The sequence below is a fragment of the Prosopis cineraria genome, unplaced genomic scaffold, assembly GCF_029017545.1.
Source record: "Prosopis cineraria cultivar Desert tree isolate PC_DT_omini unplaced genomic scaffold, ASM2901754v1 PC2, whole genome shotgun sequence".
NCBI lineage: Eukaryota > Viridiplantae > Streptophyta > Magnoliopsida > Fabales > Fabaceae > Prosopis > Prosopis cineraria.
In genome coordinates, this window is record NW_026555333.1 from 31,911,909 (window position 1) to 31,926,796 (window position 14,888).

At 32.1% G+C, this 14,888-nt stretch overlaps 1 protein-coding gene and 1 long non-coding RNA gene across 3 annotated transcripts; both read left to right on the forward strand.

Moving 5' to 3' along the window:
* The first annotated feature begins 1,894 nt into the window (after nt 1-1,894).
* On the forward strand, nt 1,895-6,475 carry LOC129304149 (histone deacetylase complex subunit SAP18). Of its 2 annotated transcripts, XM_054943820.1 has the most exons (6): nt 1,906-2,117; nt 2,316-2,348; nt 4,077-4,187; nt 5,045-5,140; nt 5,613-5,684; nt 6,248-6,475. In XM_054943820.1, the coding sequence occupies exons 1-6, from the start codon at nt 2,004-2,006 to the stop codon at nt 6,278-6,280; spliced, it is 459 nt and encodes a 152-aa protein (XP_054799795.1). In that variant the 5' UTR covers nt 1,906-2,003; the 3' UTR covers nt 6,281-6,475. The 2 variants fall into 2 exon arrangements, with proteins under 2 accessions (XP_054799796.1, XP_054799795.1); XM_054943821.1 differs by lacking the exon at nt 4,077-4,187 and having other exon boundaries at nt 1,895-2,117.
* A 5,179-nt stretch (nt 6,476-11,654) lies between these two features.
* Nucleotides 11,655-12,960, forward strand: LOC129300314 (uncharacterized). The gene is made up of 2 exons (XR_008590741.1): nt 11,655-12,339; nt 12,427-12,960. It is a non-coding gene; the product is annotated as an uncharacterized LOC129300314 (long non-coding RNA).
* Nucleotides 12,961-14,888: the final 1,928 nt, after the last annotated feature.

A 14,888-nucleotide genomic window follows, 5' to 3' on the forward strand; every position in this document is an offset into this window, starting at 1 on the left:
CATCCTACAATAAATATAAAGTCATTATCAATAATGACACTTTTGGAATAAAGACAATGATTACACCTCAAAAGATTAAAAATACCTTACATTTTTGAACTAAGAGAGTATATAATATTAAATTTGAATTTTATATTATATATACATATAAATATTTATCACATAAATATATATATATATATACATACATACATAAATATAAAATCTATTCACCCTAAATTTAAATGTTGTATCCATTGAATCAAGACACAAATTAGATTCAATGAATCTGAACAATATAGTTCAAGATGGGCCATTCTTGTGTGCAACCTTGTAGGTCCATATGAAATTAGCAGTTTGCCAATAGTGTCATCAATCCACAAGTTGCAAGCGGCCCCTATCAAAATGCTACAACTACTCAAATCATATAAGAATTGGTGATTCGATGTAACCTATAATACAACCATATCACATCCCTTTTGTCACTTTATATTTTGGTCACGTGCAAGACATGGAAATGTCTTCCTCCTTTACGTAACCATTACTTTTTCAATCTTTGAATAAATTGACTATAGAAATGAAAACCTTTTTCCATTGTAGCATGGCCATGCATTTCTCAGTCTTACTTTATCGAGGGGCCCAATAACATCTCTCTACTAATGTAAGAGAGAAATTCAATCTCGACCATTCACATTGCTCTACATGGAATTCATAAAACTTGATTATAGCCTTTATGATCACCCGGTTAAAGGCAAGTTTTGACTAAGTCAAAGTTTAGTGATCCTCATGTAGGAATCTATGATGATCTTAGGTCAAAAGGTTTGATAACATGGTTATATATGAGATAAGCTTTTGATTTGATCTATGCAGCTTTCTCATGGCAGGTCACTTTAACACCTTATACTCTTACAAATGCCTATGACTTTGATCTGTATCTCTACACATCGATCAAAAACATACCAATCTTAATTCATCTTTGTTATCACAAAGATGATTGATCAGGGATATTAAAGACAATTACTACAATTTATTCTCGGATGCAATTACTATAGTGAACATGTAAATAATATGATAAATAAGGAAAAATTTATTATAAATTACAATGTTCATAATAAAATGATTTTCCTAGGACACAATCTCTTCATTCCAAAAAAAAATGTCATGTTAAACTTTTATTACAATAACATGTAAAGCCTACAATATATAGGCTTGAACCCTTGAAGTCTACTTAAGGTCTTCAATGCATAATTTATTAGAGTTGGATTCCCTTCGCTAAGAGAATCTTTCCATTGTCTTCTAGGGTATGTTTAGTTAGGGGGAGGAGAGGGGAGCCTCCTTTTTAGGTGGAGGGGGAGGGGAGCCCCTCCACCTAATAAAATTTTTAAAATTTTTCCTCCCCTCTTATTGAACTAAATAGAACCTTAGTGGGGGACAACAAATATAAATTAAATTAGAATTGTTTAAATTTAAAATGTTTTATTTTTATATCTATTAAAAATTATAAAAAATATATTTCATTACCAATTTGAATAATTCAGATTTAACATAAGTAGTCTATATTTAATATTAAAATTTTTTACAATTTTAATATTAAATTGAATTGTCCAGAATATGTATAAAAATTTAATATTAAATTTAACTATTTATATTAAATTTGAACTGTTCAAACTAATAATTAGATTTAATAAAATTTTTTTTATTACTTAAGTATTCAAATATTGTACATATTTAATATTAAAATAATAAATAAAATAAAATTTAATTATTAATTTGAATAGTCTAAAATTAATATAAAGCATCCAAATTTAATATTATTTTTTTATAATTTTAATAAATATACAATAAAAATAAAAATAAAAATAAAAACATTTATTTTAGGTGTCGGCTGCAGCGGAGGAACGAAACCTAGTCCCAATTTACTAGATATTGCATGAAAGAAAAAATAGGCTCAGACCCAGACTGGAGAAAGATATTCTGAAACAAAATTTCACGCAGCTTCCAGAGCCAGTAGAATCCCTAAGAAGATGAGGGACGCACCGAAGAGGCAAGGAGGCCGACCACTGTCCCCACCTGCTAGAGGCCCTCCACCTCCTCCTCCTCCTCCACGCCCTCGCTTCGAACCTGTTGATCGCGAAAAGGTTCCCGCTTTGTCAATCTTTCTGCCGAACCCAGTTTTTAACTTCCATCGTTCATTGACCTAGCGGTCTTAGTCCTTAATTGCTTTATCTTCTTAATGCGTGTTTTCTGTTTCGTTTCTTGCCTCTCTTGTTAAACCTAGCTGGTATTCTTGTGGAGATTTCTTGTTTTTATAGTTATTTTGTTGATTGCATTTGCAGACTTGCCCGCTGCTGCTGCGAGTGTTTACTAAGGTATGCCGGTCTGCAGTATCTGCACTTTACATGCTTGATGATGATCTATCTCAAGTTTCCAGTTTTTGTGTACTTTTGTGGGTGTGATAATTGTTCATGCATTTGATTTAAGGGATTGTGTTTTCTGTCTTCAGAGGTCACTTATAGTTTGTCGTGTTAATATAATTATCCGTTGATGATTGGGATTATGGTTTTCTTACAACTGAGTTGTTTGTAAAAGAAAGACATCATTGGAGGCTTTGCACCTTGGCTGTCATGGACATGTGGTCCTCGAATCGCAGAGAGCAAGTGTTAAAATCTATCAAGGGCCTTTGGTATGAAGTATTGAATTTTAAGGGATTGGAAATAGGATTGGAATGGGATTGGGCATGGGATTGAGAGTGGGAATGACTTTTTAAAATCATGTTTTGTAGGTGATGGGATAAAAAAAAAAAAAAATCATGCTCAGATCAAACCAAAAACAAAAGTAAAAGACATAATTATCCTCTTCTTTTTCTGTTTCCTACGACTGTCTAGTGACCCAAAAAACCAGACCTGGGCTTCTTCCTTCATCCTCCTATCCTCATTGCGTCGCTCCTCCAAAGATGGTTCCAAATGTGTTGTAAGCTTTGCTTCCCTGCCACTCATTTCTTTGTTCTCTTTTAGATTGCTTCGCATAGAGAATTCATTGTTCTTTGCTTCAAGTTTGTTCAGATTAAGCAACTGTTTTTAACTATGAGATGCACTGGTTGGCTATTGAACCAGTTTGAATAATGGATAAAACATCAGAAACTTCAAGAATCTCTATTGGCACTCTGCATTGTTGGAAAGGTTGATTGGTTCAGATCTGGTCACCTTGTCGTCGTTTTGGTTCATTACCCTTGTTCTTGCTGTTTGGAAGATGGGGATACTGAAGGAACACTGTCACTGTGGGTGGAAAACAGCACCATCGGCAAAGACGTCACCGGCAGCTGGCAGGGGAGGAAGGGGATGAAAGGATGGCAGGGGAGGTAGACGAGGGGGGGGGAGAGGAGTGGAGGGTAATTTGGTCTGCAAATATTTAATCCCATGATTGATTTTCTAGTACCATGGGGGTGGTGGTATTGAGAAAACCCATGTAGGTGGGACTGGCATTGGTATTAAATGTTTTATTACCCCATACGAAACATAAAAAGTTGGGGTTTACTCAATCTCAATACCAATCCTGCCCCTTCAGTCTCACATACCAAGCAGGGCCTTTAGATCTTGCTCAGGACTAGTTCTAACCCCTCATGCAAAAGTTAGCTTTTGGGACAAGAGAAACAATCCACTTATGTATACCATGTAGCATCCCATTTCACTCAAAGTGGGGGCATCCCATACTGTTTTAGTTCCCATATCCATTAGTTGGCCCGTTGGAGAGATGGCATCACAGCAGGTACAGTCTACAACAGCTCATTTTAGCATTTTAGTCTTGCTATTAAGAACCCATCACTAGTTAGAACCCTTTGCTAGCGGCCTTCCCCCCCTCTTGAACTGCTGATTGTCATCGCTGATATCAATTGATTGGCATCCGCTGCATGCCATGTTGCTTTTGTTTTCTAATCTTTTCATACATGTAGGTGCACATAATCAATGTATGCACACATCCACTCAGACATATCCTGGTCTTCTAATGTACTTCCATAATTTCGTTGTGACTTGCAAGACATGAAAACATATCATCTGAGATAGTAATCTATGCTGTACTGTACTCTTTAAATTCTGCAGGCTGGAGGTCATCATACCAATGAGGAATTTGCAGTGAGAGGCAAGGAGCCCAAGGACGAGGTTCAAATTTATACGTGGAAGGATGCAACTCTTAGAGAGTTAACTGATCTTGTATGAAGAATATCTGTCCCCATTATTCCTTTATGTCTTCGTTTAGAATTATGAGCAGGATACATGAGTTCCTTGATGAGACTCTATTTAAGGCTTTTGTTTGTAAAAGAAGCATTGTTTAGGCAAAGGCCTCATCATAAAATGGTTCACTTCTAGTAGTCTTTAAAGAATTGAAAGAAGGATAAGGTGTTATATAAAAATTTTAAACCAACTACGTTTGAAATAGGAAAAGGTTGGCCTGTGTGTTCTAGTAAGATGTCTTCTCTCGAATGTTACATTCAGTGAAATATTAAATGGACAATGCTCTTTGGGATGTACTAGGATAATTCCACAGTTTCTTCTATACCTAAATTTCTATCCAACTAGTGTTTATGATGTTATCATGAGCTTGAAAGTCTGCCCCACCATTTTATATTTAACTGGTGCAACGGAGTCATTGCTGTGTATCCTTTATTCTAAATTATGATGCCACTTGGATTTTATGCAGATGTGTGCAGCATGGCTTGAGTTCATAAATTTAAAGCAACACTAGGTATTAGGGTAGAAGTGATGTGAAAAGACAGTGTTGCTAGAAATTATTTATAAGATACATGGCTAGATAGCATTTAGCCAGATTTCAGTTAGAGGATATCTTGCTACTATAATTTAGAGTAGATGGTTTACCAATCACCATGACAGAATCTGTGCTTTTGCAAAGACCAGATTCATTGAAATCATTTATTCATTTGAATTGATGCTCCCCTTTTTCTGAAAATGCCATCATCTCTGTTTGTGGAAGGTCCCTCTTGAAATGGTGGTGTTTTTCATTTATTCATGCTTTCCTTTTTGTGGTTGACTTGACTACCCATTTTGTGCAGGTTAAAGAAGTGGCTCCAGCTGCAAGGAGAAGAAATGCAAAGCTCTCCTTCGCATTTGTTTATCCTGATAAACATGGCCGCTTCTTAGTTAGAGAGGCAAGTCCTTTTGTCTTTACGAGTTTGTGTCTTTTTGCTTAATGCAGACTACATAACTTTAGAGTCGTATCCTATAGCTTCTCACCTGAATATTTGATGTTCCCTAGTGATTTCTTTGCAATCGTGAATTTGACTTTATTGTATATCCCATCAGCTAAAGTTTGTTAACATTGCTGCCGATTTTCACGAGTGTGCTATCTTTTGCTTCATGCTTTCTTCCTATTTTATTGTTAAAAACAGAAAACCCTGACAAAAGTATCCCTTTTTTCTCACCTCTTACTTGCTCGTTTTGAAATTGTTCTCCAAATTAATGCGGTTTTTGTGTTGAATGTCTCATTCTTTTGACTCTGAAGAGGCAATTAGTAACTTCTGAGTTATTGTTCACATCTTAGTGGGATGTGTGGTCTACTGTACATCACTGCTTGGATTTTTAGTTTGTTCCTCATTCTTTTACTCTCTTAACTTCATGCAGGTGGGGAAGGCTTTTTCATATGGAAATGGAAGATTAGATGATGGCAAGGCTTTAGCTGAACTTGGTTTTGAGGTAAGCAACATGTTTTTTCCTGGTACGTGTCATGACATGGTTAACTGAGTGAGCTTATAAAGAGAAGGCTTATATAATTTTTGTAGAATTCAATGAAAGTTTGTGTAACTAGCTCGATTATTTTGAACAAAGTTTTGGGTAATAATATTAATATACATTATATACTCGAAATGTTTGTTGTGAACATATGTATGCTGTTTTATTATGACCTTGATTAAGAATTGAGATAGTAAATGACTTCCACCCCACTGGTGAAAAGAAACTCTAATTCATATATTTTTAAGACCCTGCTCAAGGAATTTGCAGACAAAGATCAAGGAACCTGTTCAATTGCCGTTTTAGCATGTCTTTGATCTTTATACACGTGTTTTTCAATTTTTGATGCGAGTTCAATGGATTTCATATTCTTAAATGTGTTATTTTGGCATAAATTGATATTTATAGCTTTTGAATGATTATACTTTTTTTTTAAACAATGGAAAGTAATTTAAGCTATGTTGAAAAGTTAGTAGTGATAATTATGATTTACTAGCCCTGTTACTGAGCTTGGTTTATACATGCAGATTGGTGATTACTTGGATGTGGCAATTCTATAGATGCGTTGCAGGTTCCATCATTTTGGTTGTCTTTTTGGGTCTTGTCCCTTGTCAATTAGGTTATTCTAGAATTTAAAGATTGTTCTCGTGTATGTACATTCTTGTGAACTTAGTGGTAATTGAAGTTACTTGAACTGAAAATTTTAGTTTCTTGCCACTAGTGAAGAACAGATCAAAAGAATACGTTTTCTTGCCCCTAGGGGTCTGGTTGATTTGTAGTTTTAAAATAATTTTTTTTTAAAACATAAAAAAACTCATTTGGATAAAAATATTTTAAAAAATAAAAATATTTTAAAATTGTTTTCATTTTATTTTTCTTGTTTTCAAATATGCTATATTTGATTATTAGAAGTTACAGCTAGCTTGATCAATTATTATTATAAGCCATTGTTATTAACTGCTAACGGCTATCATTATTAGTCAATTTTTTTAATTTTAAAAGTGTTTTTAAATTAACATGATCAAACATTTTTTTTGTTTTGAAAAATTGGTTTACGAAAATAATTTTTAAAAACAACAAAGGAGAATAAAACGAAACAAGCCCTAGATTTGTGGGCGTTGGCGTTTGAATTTTGTAGTCTTGGATTGTTGCTAGTCAATGGGGACAATGTGTGGGAAGTTTAATTGGAAGTTGACAAATTATAAGTTAAGATTTGTGACTACGTTATAAGTCAACAAATTAGAATGTTGAGTCTTTGAATTCTTTCTTGATTTTTATGTTCAATTATTTAGTTCTTGGTTCTTTTTTTTTTGTTTTTTTTTTGGGCTGAAGAATGCATTCATAATCAAAACAGATTACAGCAACAAGGGTTTAAAGCAACCACTCATGCTTTACCTCCTCTTGGGGGAGAGGTAGGGGATGGTCAAAGGTACGAAAATTAACACCTAAGCTATATGACAACTTCGCTAAATAATCAGTAGTACAATTAGACTCTCTAGAAACATGGTGAATAGCTAAAGCTCTAGTTCCTATGATAGCAAAGTCGCATAATCAATTATATCCTTGAAGGGGTGTAACTCCTCACCCTTGTTGATCAAAGTTATGGTGTTAATGCAACTGTAATAGATAACAATGCGCGTCCCAATAATCCAACATAAATGAAGTCTCCAAATAATAGCCAGCAGTTCCGCAATAATAGGTGGAATATTAACAAGTTTGCATCTAAACTGCTTCACCCAATTTCCAACTCCATCTTGGATGTAAACGCCCGTAGCTACTACATCCAGGAGAGAGAGCAGAGCCATCCACCTCAAGTTTAACACCATCAGATCTGCTCATCCTGTTACCTCTTGAATGCTTGCTTGCATTGGTCAATGAAGGTACCATATCAAGACGATCAGTATTCAAGCAAGCTCTAAGGAAGTTAGATAGGACAGTCCGGTAGTCATTAACACCAGTCATGACCAAAATTAGAATTAAAGACTTTCTTACATCTCTTCACCCAAATATCCCAGCAAATCTAACCAAATGGAGTTGCCTAGGTAACCTTTTTTGTGTAACCTTTACCTACTTCATGATCCAAGTTTCATCTTAGCCAATCAACACTGGTAAGGCTGATAAAGATGTTCCAATGGTCTTTTATGACAGTAGCTTTCGATCTTTCTAGTGCATTCGGGGCAATCACGCATCAAATGCATCAAGTCTTCAGTAGCCTCGCGACTAAAGGGGCAGTTCCCTTTAGTCACAAGTCCTCTCTTCTCTCAGCTCCTAGGTGTGGGTCCTCCCATGCTTAAAAAGCCACATGATAGATTTCACGGGGACGGGCCACCTCCATAGCATTTTTCATGCACCATTAGCTCTCCTTCTTGTACCTGCGGATAAAAAAGAATAAACAGATTTAACTGTAAAGCAACTATCAATGGATGCTTTCAAAAGTGTTTATTCTCTCCTCTTTTCTCACAAGGTGAGTGGGCATGGGTAAGAAAAGTAGTATTAGGCTGGAACCAACAGTTAAGTTTCTGCAAATTCCTTTGCCTGGATGGGTCCACATAATCATACACTCTTTCGTTTCTGTCAATCAAGCTCTCTCTTCTAGCAACTAATTCAATCAAAGGAACGTTTAACGTAGGCCGGTTCTCGAACCAGAAATTTGTGGAATTTCTATTTCCAATTTCTTTCCCACACCTTACTCAAACTTATCCCAGATTTCACAGATTCTAGGGTTAAACATTGAAAGGAATCCGCAGCGTATTATTTTTACATCTTTGTATGTGCTTTCAGTTTAGAAGGACGAACATTTTTTCTGCCCCAAAGTTTTTCTTAAGAATATATTAGGATAATTTAGATTTTTTTCATGCTACGGTATTATTTATCATGTTTGAGATCGGCTTTCAACAAAGAACTGGCAAATGTTTGAGATTATCATCATGTTGAAGTTAACGCCAGTTATGGATTCCATTGATCAATGCCCTTTATTTAAGATTAATAAAAAATAAATGATTTTTTTTTATATAGCTAAGATATTACAAAAAGATATACTTTATAGATTGAAAAATTACACTTAGGTCTCAGAAGATATTTAATCACTAAGAGATTCTATGAAATGTACAAAATTTTCCTAAATTTTAAATTCTGCGCATTTAAAACTTAGCAAATGGCATTTACAATTGGGATGTGGGCATTTATAACTTGCTATTATAGGTTGTCATTTTTTTTTGTAAGTTGTAAATGATCATTGGCTAGTTGTAAATACCTTTTATTTAGTTATAAATGTATAGAATTTGAGATTTGAAAGTATTTTATACATTTTATGAGATCTGTTGATAATTAATTAAATTTTATGGGACCTACTTGTAATTTTCCCTTGTCAATTTTATTAAAAAAAGACATTATTTTATGTTCAGTTCTAATAATAAAAATGTGATTATTACTTAGTTAATTTTAAATTTTATATCTTTTTATCTTTTTAATTATTTTAAAATTTTATAATATTTTCGTGTATGCTGCTTTTTTAAAACGTTCTTTTTTATCTATCATGCTATATTATTTTTAGAGGTTATTTTAATTAGTTTTTTAAAATAATTAAAAATATATATTTTTATTTTGATTGTTTTCAAAAGTTTAAACAAAAGTCATTAACATACAATTAGAAATATGTTGTTAAAAAATAAGTGATTTTTTGATAAAATAAATTGAAGTAAACTAGCCCATAATTGATGTTAATTATAATATTTATATTTATATTAAATTGTATGGTAAGTTATAAATATTAAAACTATTATACATTTATTACATTGTGCGCAGGACACGGTAATATACCTAATTTTAATTAGGTTTAATTTTAGTTTTTTTGCCATAAAATTTTAAACATTCAAGTTTGAGATAGGACACACTTTGGCTTGATTCAGATGGAAAGAAAAGTAGGTAGAAAACAAAGAGAGAAAACTAAAAGAAATTTTTTTAAAATAGTAATTTTTTTTTACTATTTTTAAACGTTTTCTCACCTAGTTTTTTTCCTCCATATTTTTCTCTACATCCAAACAAACGATAAGTATCAATGAATTATTAAAAGGTGATTATATGTTTAGTTTTTTTAATTATAAGATTAAAGTGTATTTTTTTTCCTGTACTTTTATTTGAGAAGTAGTAGGCACCCTTTATTAATAAGTAGGGCATTTCCTTAAACTATTTGTTAGAGGAGCAAAAATTTCTCTGTGTTAATGATCCATTAATGAAGGTTTTGCTCCTTTGAAAAATAATTTAAGTAAAAAATATCTCATTTATTAGTATAAAATGACTAATGCTCTTTGAAGAAAAGTGCATGAGAAAAAATGCACTTTAATTCTTATATGAAAATACCAATTAATAATAAGTAATACTTCAGTTCTAAATATTCATAATTTGACTGTTAGTTAATAAAAAAAATTACAAAGAATGATCTAAAAAATTTAAGAGACTTAATCAATATTAATTTTATTAAAATATCATTTTCTTAATAAATTTTAAAAATTTTAACAATATTTATTATAATAACAATAACATTTTCAATAAATTATAGTAAATTAATAATGATTAAGTATTTTGAATATTTTAAATCATTTTCTGTAATTTTTCAGCTCAACTAATGGTCTTTCTTCAAAGTATTTCACCACTCAAATTTAATATTTTAATATTTTCTAATTTTGTATTAAAAAGAAATGAATGAACATCCAAATAAACAAATAAAATTAATATTATCTTGTTAAATTTGTGACTTGTTTTTTCAATTTTAAAATAAAAAACATTGCGTTATATGAAGGGTTAGTGCATTTTTTTCCCATTTATTTTTTGTCAATGAGTGATTGGCACTCTATATTAATAAATGAAACATTTTTTCTCTTAAAATATTTTCTAAAGGAACAAAAAATCCTTCTCCATTAACGTATCACCAACGGAGAGAGATTTTGCTCTTCTAAAAAATAGTTTAAAAAAAAATAACTCTCTTATTAACATAGGATATCCAGTGCTTCTCAAAAGAAAATACAGAGATAAATACACATTTAAACCCTTGATTATATATAAAAGTTCAACCCTCTTGCAAGATTAAAAGATAAACTAATAACATGCTAATTGTTTTTTTTCTTTTTTTTTTTTAGGGTCAGGTTAACCTTTATATTTAATTAGCAAGTCACACTGAGTTATCTAACACTCATTACATATTCAAGATTGAAATGAGGCCATAAGTAAAATAAAAAATTTAACAATTATTAATATACTCTCTCTAGTCTCAAGTCACTTCCAACAATTTCATTGAAGCCCAAAAAAAAAAAATCTTAAACTTCATTATTTCTATTTAAAAACTTAATTACTTTCAAACTTTACTCCTATTAAATATATTTATTTTATAAATAAAATATTCTAACATTTAATAATTTTTCTAACATTTATAAAGGGCAAAAAGATAAATATAAATATAATAATTATTGAGATACCGTATAAATAGAATCAAAACAAATATTCTCCCTTTGCCTTACAAATAGTCTCTTGGTTGCCTAACCCCATCACACCCTTGGCAAATGGATTGGGTTGCATCAAATTATATAGGGAAAATGACAATCAAGTCCCAAAAGATCAATTTTATACCAGTTAAGTCCCAACTAATTCTAAAAAGCCAATCAAGTCCCATGCTGTTTTTTCCCAATCAGAATTACAAAAAAAATGATGAAAATGCCCCTATGAGTAAATATAACATGTACACTCATTAGCTCCAACATTTTCCTCCCAATTTATCTCTTTCCCGCCATTAATGAGAGTTACATGGAAGTGATGGAGCTGTACATTGAAGAATACCCATTTCTAAAATAGAGTTATGCTTGGAAGAGGTGAGTTGCCTTAATTATTGACTCAAGGAAGCTTAAGGAGTTGTGCTGGTGCGTGCAGACAGGTATTTTTTTTTTTTTTGCAAATCCTTGCATCTGAACAAAAAGGTTTACTCCATGAAGGTTTGATTTCTTGCAAAATGGCTTTCGTAAGGAAAAAGATGGAACGGTTTTCTGCAACTGAACATGAAAGATTTTTTTTTATTTCACGTTTCTAAATATTTGGCATGAAGATTCGACATTTTGCAATTGAAAATGTCAGAAATTACTATCAAGTGTCCATATTTTAAGATGGAACGCTGTCACTGTTTAACTGATGCGAAAATCACTTATGTCAAAAGTAACTTGTTTCTAAGTGATATATTATTACATTTTATTTTGTTTCTTATAGGTTGATATTATTGGGTATGATGGAAAGTAGTTGTTTAAAGAAAATTTTTTGTTATTTTCATTTTAGTGGAGATATTGTAAAAGATATGCATAGGACAATGTATTATGATGGGGGGGAGTTGTAATGAAAGAATGATTAGAGAAGGAATGTCTTTTGAAGGACTTGTTAGATTGATTTCATCATGCTTGAATTGTGATTTAAATGGAATAGAGTTGAAGTACATAGTAAAGTTTGATTGCAGTGCTCTTTTAGACCTTAAAGATGATGAAGGGATAAATCAATTAATGAAATTGAATGATAATTTTGCTCATGTGTACATCATTGGGAAGATATAGCAAAGTACAGAGGCAACAAGAGATTCAATTGATGGGTAAGTTTTTTTAATAGTTGCATAATTAATATTATGTTAATATGAATATGGATAGTAGTAATAAACATGATTTGAATGAAAATGCAGAGCAAAATGTTCAGCTGAGAATTCACATGCTACATAAGATCTTGAAGTTCTACCATGTGCAATACAAAGTATCCCAACACTAATGCTTGAGCTGAATGCAACAAAGTGGAAAGATTTACTAGTAGGACCTGAGCAGATTTTTGCGAGTGCTGATGATTGTAGACAAGCAATCTACAAGTATAGTGTTGCATTATGCATGTTATCTTCGTAGTTCATAGGAGAAAATATACAATGACACTATGCACATATTAAGACCCATGAGATGTCAAAGCCAAATGCATTGACAGTATCTAAGCTCATAAGCCAAACCTTTTTGCTACCTCCTAAAACATCTCGATCAGTTAGCAGACCTCGTCATGTGAGGATTGAGTCTCAATATCAGCAGAAGAAGGTTTATCATTGTTCTCATTATCATGAAGCAGACCGTACATGAAAGAGGTGTAAAAATCTAAATCCAAGTTGATGTTATTGTAAATGGGTTACTACATGAACTTGGATTTGGGTGATATATATATATGGGTAGTTTTAGATCAAGTTAGATTTGGTTAACATATATAGGTTTTTATACATATATATTGGTAGTATTGGGGGGTTTTTTGATACATAGCAACCCCTCTTTTATAAATTCAAGTTCATGCTTTTGTGTATGTGGACAACTGATATGTGCAGATGCATTAGATGAATTAATACATGCAACTTATATGTACAGTTCATATCTTCTGTAATCACTAAAAGTGTGTTGTCTTAAAATTTCGAATAGAGGTTGCAAATTATTTGTAAGGCAGTTGCAAAATTTGGTATGTCAATTGCAAATTACCGGAGCCATGTCCTAAAATAATTTGGTAGCTTTGCAAGTTTAAGAATTCAAAAGTTATTCCATTCAAAATTTCGAGAATGAGTTGCAAATTATTCATAAGGAAGTTGCAATATTTAGTTAGTTGCAAATTACTGGAATCATATTCTAAAATAATTTAATAGTTTTGCAAGTTCAAGAATTTAAAAGCTATTCCACCCAAAATTTTGAGAATGAGTTGCAAATTATTAATAAGGAAGTTGCAAAATTTAGTATATTAGTTGCAAATTACTGGAGCCATATCCTAAAATAATTTGGTAGCTTTGCAAGTTCAAGAATTCAAAATTATTCCACTCAAAATTTTGAGAAGGAGTTGCAAATTATTCATAATAAAATTGCAAAATTTGGTATGTCAGTTACAAATTACTGGAGCATTATCCTAAAATAATTTGATAGCTTTGTAAGTTCAAGAATTCAAAAGTTATTCCACCTAAAATTTTGAGAAGGAGTTGCAATTTATTTGTAATGAAGTTGCAAAATCTGGTATGTCAGTTGCAAATTACTGGAGCCATATCCTAAAATAATTTAGTAGCTTTGCAAGTTCAAGAATTGAATAGTTCTTCCACCCAAAATTTTGAGAAGGAGGTGCAAATTATTTGTAAGAAAGTTGTAAAAGCTGGTGTCTCAATTGCAAATTATTGAAGCATTATCCTACAATATTAACTTTAAGAATTCAATAGTTCTTCCACCCAAAATTTTGAAAAGAAGTTGCAAATTATTCATAAGACAGTTGCAAAATCTAGTGTTTGAATTACAAATTACTGGAGCGTTGTCCTAGAATAATAACTTTTTTAAAAATTTAATGGTTCTTCCATCCAAAATTTTGACAAGCAGTGGCAAATTTGTCTCGAGCTAGTTGTAAAACTGGGTATCTAAGTTGCTTGACAACTTGATTGATTGGGTATAATGTATAACTTGAACATTATAAATACGTTTCAATATTAAAAGTTGGAAATAAAATTGTGAAAACAAATTACAGAGTTACAAAGTCGCAAACTTGATTAATTGGGTACAATGTATAAACTCGAACTTAAAATCCATTTGAGCATGTCATCACTTGTACAAACTACATAGTCTCCTTCAGCTAAGACACTCAGAGAAAAAAATTGAAAAAAAAAAAAGCAATTTCTGCATAATCAAAATGGTAAATGTTGATGAGGATCAAACTCTTCAGCTAGGCAAATACATCACACCCATCAAAGATTAATAACCAAAACAGATTACAGATTAATGACCTAAGCAATTAATCACTTAGGGTAGAGAAGAGATGTTAAACAGAACTAGAATAGAGATGATAGACAGTTTTATTGGACAGCTCAGAGAAGAGATGATAGAGAGCTTTACTCACTTGCAATGAGACAGGGAAGAGACGATGAACAGGACAGGGAAAGAAGAGATGAGGAACAAGGCAGGGAAAGAAGGGATGACGAACAGGGCAAGGAAGAGTAGAGAAGGAGAAACCTCACATTTTCATCAGCCAAATAAAGATATTTCGATCATTTCTCATTATATTAAAATGCCACTCAAGGACCTAGGGACTTAACTGGCCTTTCAGAATGTTTTGGGACTTATCTTGAATAAAATTAATCCTTTGAGACTTAATTGTCAT

What these genes read in the sequence shown, in the direction of transcription:
- LOC129304149 (XM_054943820.1), top strand. Translation starts at nt 2,004, where the DNA reads ATGAGGGACGCACCGAAGAGGCAAGGAGGCCGACCACTGTCCCCACCT. An exon ending in TGCTGCGAGTGTTTACTAAG is followed by an intron (nt 2,349 to 4,076) that starts GTATGCCGGTCT and finishes TAAATTCTGCAG; the next exon opens with GCTGGAGGTCATCATACCAA. An exon ending in TAGCTGAACTTGGTTTTGAG is followed by an intron (nt 5,685 to 6,247) that starts GTAAGCAACATG and finishes TTATACATGCAG; the next exon opens with ATTGGTGATTACTTGGATGT.